The 4,012-nt window shown below is 61.0% G+C and overlaps 1 protein-coding gene across 1 annotated transcript in view; it reads left to right on the forward strand.

Annotated features, from left to right (window-relative positions):
- Nucleotides 1–1,654: 1,654 nt before the first annotated feature.
- ENH_00075210 (hypothetical protein, conserved) overlaps nucleotides 1,655–4,012 on the forward strand; it is a gene marked incomplete at both ends in the record, with an annotated part of 2,424 nt that continues 66 nt past the window's right edge. The window contains one exon of the mRNA XM_013582881.1: nucleotides 1,655–4,012. This exon is cut by the window's right edge and continues 66 nt beyond it. Coding sequence (XP_013438335.1) covers nucleotides 1,655–4,012 — 2,358 coding nt within the window.

Raw genomic sequence — 4,012 nt, forward strand, 5'->3', positions numbered from 1 at the left:
ATTAAAAATAATTAAAATGAGGTCTTAAGAGTTGAACTTTGCTGCTTATTGGGCCTTTTCTCGTGTTTGTGCGCTGCAGCCGCTGCAGCAGCAGCAGCAGCAGCAGCAGCGCCTCGCGCGCGGCCAGACCACTAATTTTGCACGCAGCTTCTCTTTTAAATGGAATTAAATTAAATAATTGAAAGTTAAAGAAGGAAAAGAAATTAAAACGCAAAAAAAAGCTGGCGGAGGAAGCCAGCGTGGAGTGAGGCTGCTCCGGGCGAGCTGCGGTGTCTTGGCAGCTGCGCGTCGGCGTTCCCAAAAAGGCACAACTCCGGCGTTTTTGAAGATTTTTTTTGGAGAAAAGGAAAAGAAAACGAAAATAACAAACAAGAGAGGGGAGGGGGTGAAGAAAAGCGGGGTTTGGGGGCCGAATCGGCGTTCGCAGCAGCAGACACGCAGCAGCAGCAGCAGCAGCAGCAGCACCTGCGGCATCGAGCCGTTCGCGCGGCAGAATGCCGCAAAAAACGCGCGCTCAAGCCCAGCCCCTGTGGAATTTTGTTCTGAATTTGATTTTAATTTCCTTTGAGCTTCAAAGGGAGTTCTTTCCGGCCTTTTGGGGCTGTCTTTGGGGGCGCAGGGCTGCGGGAGCGGCGGCGTGGCTTTCCGCTGGTTCAGACCAGGGCCAGCCCCCAGCCGCCGCCGCGACGCAAAATGCCTCTTTTTTCGGGTTTTTTTGCGTTTTTTTTGGATTTTCGGAACTAAATTTAGAAATAAATCAAATAAAAGGCCTTTTGGGTGTTTTTTAGCCGGAAAAACGGGCGAAAAAGAGCCTGGGGAGCGCCAGAGCGGCTCCGGCCCTCCTGCCCGGTCTCGTGCGGGCTTGGCTGCTGCTGCCCAAGCCTCCACAAAAGCCAATTAAAGTTAATTAAATTATTTTTATTTATTTAATAAATCAAATTAATTTCTTATTTGCTTCCTTGCTTGTCTTTTGCCCCTTCAGCAGCAGCACCGGCGGCCGCCGCTGCCGCTGCTCCAGCTCCAGCAGCAGCAGCAGCAGCAGCAGCAGCAGCAGCAGCAGCAGCTGCTGCTGCTGCTGCTGCGGGTGGGGGCCTCGACGAGGCAGCTACCTCAGCTTCTTGTCTTTTGAAGAGGGGCTCAGTTTGAGTGCAGAAGCTTCTTTTAAAAGGTGTTATTTGCTGCTGCTGCTGCAGGGCGGAGCTGTCTAAACACCCCAATTGCTGCGGTTGCTGCAGCAGCAGCTGCTGCTGCTGCTGCTGCTGCTTTGCTGCTGAGGCTTGTCTTCTCTTTTGTGCTTCCTTCTGTTCTTGCGAGCTGTCTGTACACCTCAGGGGCTGACTGCAACGCGACAGCAGCCTCTCGCGCGCCGCCTATGACTCCAAACCCTAAACCCTAAACCCTAAACCCTAAACCCTAAACCCTAGAGCGTCGCCCGGACTTCCCCGGCTTCTCCCCGACGCCTTTAGACGTGCATGCGAGCAGCATTTGTTGGCATCTTTGTAATTTAGGGGGGCCGCTGCAGCAGCAAGAAGCGTGAGCCTGCTGCTGCTGCTGCTGTTGCTGCTGCTGCTGCTGCTGCTGCCTTGCTGCTGCAGCAATTCGCCGCTTCCTTTTGCTGCTGCTTTGCTGCTGCAGCTTCCCCACTAAACCCACCATGCTCAGCGCTGCGCCTGTCGTGGGGGAGCCCCCGGAGGCTGCGGGGGCCCCTGCTGCTGCTGCGCTCCCTGAAGCAGCAGCAGCAGCAGCAGCAGCAGCAGCAGCAGCAGCAGCAGAGCCTGCAGCAGCAGCAGCAGAGCCGGCAGCAGCAGCAGCAGCAGCAGGGACGGGAAAGCGTGAAAGGAGGAAGCATTATTTCTTTTTGGCAGCAGTCACCACTGAGCTGCTGCTGTGCGCGCTGCTGCTGCTGCTGCATGCGGGGCACCGCAGCAAAGTGCTGCCTGCGCCTGGAGACGCAATAGCAGCAGCAGCAGCAGCAGCAGCAGAAGAAGAAGCGCGGGCAGCAGCAGCAGCAGCTGCTGCGGAGGCGGCCGCGGCGGCGGAAGCAGCTGCCGCGGCGGAAGCAGCAGCAGCAGCCGAAGCAGCCGAAGCAGCAGCAGCAGCCGAAGCAGCAGAAGCAGCAGCAGCAGCCGAAGCAGCAGAAGCAGCAGCAGCAGCAGAAGCAGCAGCAGCAGCAGCAGCAAGCGAGGCGCGGCTGGAAGTGCCGACACTGGAGGAAGCAGAAGCAGAGCTTCCGGATTATCTGGTGGCGGGGAAAAGGTACATAGCGCGGCAGCTGTGGGAGCTGCAGCAACTGCAGCAGCAGCAGCAGCAGCAGCAGCAGCTGCCGCAGCTGCTGCCGGGCCGCGAGAGCTCCGAAGGCATGCGCGTTCTTGCTGCTGCTCTTTCGGGGGGCATTGGCGAAGACTTGGTGGGGCTGGAGTTGACTTTGACCAACATCCGCGCGCTGCAGCCGCAGCAGCAGCAGCAGCAGCAGCAGCAGCAGCAGCAGCAGCAGCAGCAGCAGCAGCAGCGGGAGCGGACGTTCACGGTGACCCGGTTTCTGGGGGACGGCGCTGCTTCTGCTGTTGTCGAAATCCAAGACAATGCTTCGCAGCAGCAGCTAGCGATGCGGCTGACTTACGTGTCTTTGGAGTTTGCTGCAGCAGACTGGGAAGCAGCAGCAGCAGGAGTGGCAGCAGCAGCAGCAGCAGAGGAGGCGGTGATGCTGCGCGCTGCTGCGGGGCTGCCTGCTGCTGCAGCAGCAGCGCAGCGCGGCCTCGCCATTCCCCTTTTTGCTGCTGAAATTAAAAACACTCCTTCTTTAATGGAAGGAGAAAAAGTTTTTATTTTTAATAAAGTTCAAGTTTTGGAAAGGCTGCAGGGCGATGCTTCTTTGCTGCTGCAGCAGATCAAGTTCCGCCACCGCCAGCTGCTGCAGCAGCAGCAGCGCCGCCAGCAGCTGCTGCAGCTGCAGCAGCAGCAGCACGAGCAGCGCCGCCGCCGCCGCCAGCAGCACCACCAGCTCCGCGGCCAGCAGCAGCAGCAGCAGCAGCAGCAGCAGCAGCAGCACGACGACCTGCCCTTCGACGACGACGAGCAGCAGCAGCACTGGCAGCAGCAGCAGCACTGGCAGCAGCAGCAGCAGCAGCACTGGCAGCAGCAGCAGCACTGGCAGCAGCAGCAGCAGCAGCAGCAGCAGTGGCAGCAGCAGCAGCTGGGGGAGGAGTGGCTGCCAATGGAAGCCAAGTGCTACATCGGCTTCCGTTTGCTGCTGCAGGTGCTGCTGCTGCAGCAGCAGCAAATCAGCCACAACGACCTGAAGCTGGAGAACTGCTTCATGCGGCCCGACGGCTCTTTCTTGCTGGGGGACTTCGGCAGCAGCACCTGCTGCAGCAGCAGCAGCAGCAGCAGCAGCAGCAGCAGCAGCAGCAGCCAGGCCGACCAGCTCACTGACATCACTCCAGTCTACGCAGAGCCCGAGTTGCTGCTGGACCTTTACGCCAAACCCCGGGGGCCCCCGGGGGGCCCCCCAGTGCCCCGGGGGCCCCTCGTGGGGCCCCCGCCCTCCTGGGGGCCCCACGGGGGCCCCCCGGGGGCCCCCGGGGGCCCCCCGGGGGCCCCCCAGGGGGGCCCCCAGGGGGGCCCCCAGGGGGGCCCCCACGGCGGCCCCCAGGGGGGCCCCCAGGGGGGCCCCCAGGGGGGCCCCCAGGAGGAAGAGGGGGCCCCCGAAGGGTCTCCGTTGGCCGCAGCAGCAAACCCGAAAAGTGACCTTTGGAGTTTGGGAGTTGTGCTTTATCAAGTGTTTACAGATGGACTAATTCCTTTTGGGATCGGATCCCCGGAGGAGTCTTTGGGGTTTGTTGCAGCACAAGCTGCTGCTTTGCTGCGGCTGGCGGGGGGCCCCTGGGGCCCCTGGGGCCCCTGGGGGCCCCAGGGGCCCCCCGAGCTGCAGGGGCCCCTCGTGCAGGAGCTGGAAGCTGCTGCAGTGCCCCTCCGCTGGCAGCAGCTGCTGCTGCGGCTGCTGCAGCCTTTT

Source organism: Eimeria necatrix, genomic scaffold (genome assembly GCF_000499385.1).
Source record: "Eimeria necatrix Houghton genomic scaffold, Enh_scaff770, whole genome shotgun sequence".
In the NCBI taxonomy this organism is placed as follows: Eukaryota; Apicomplexa; class Conoidasida; order Eucoccidiorida; family Eimeriidae; genus Eimeria; species Eimeria necatrix.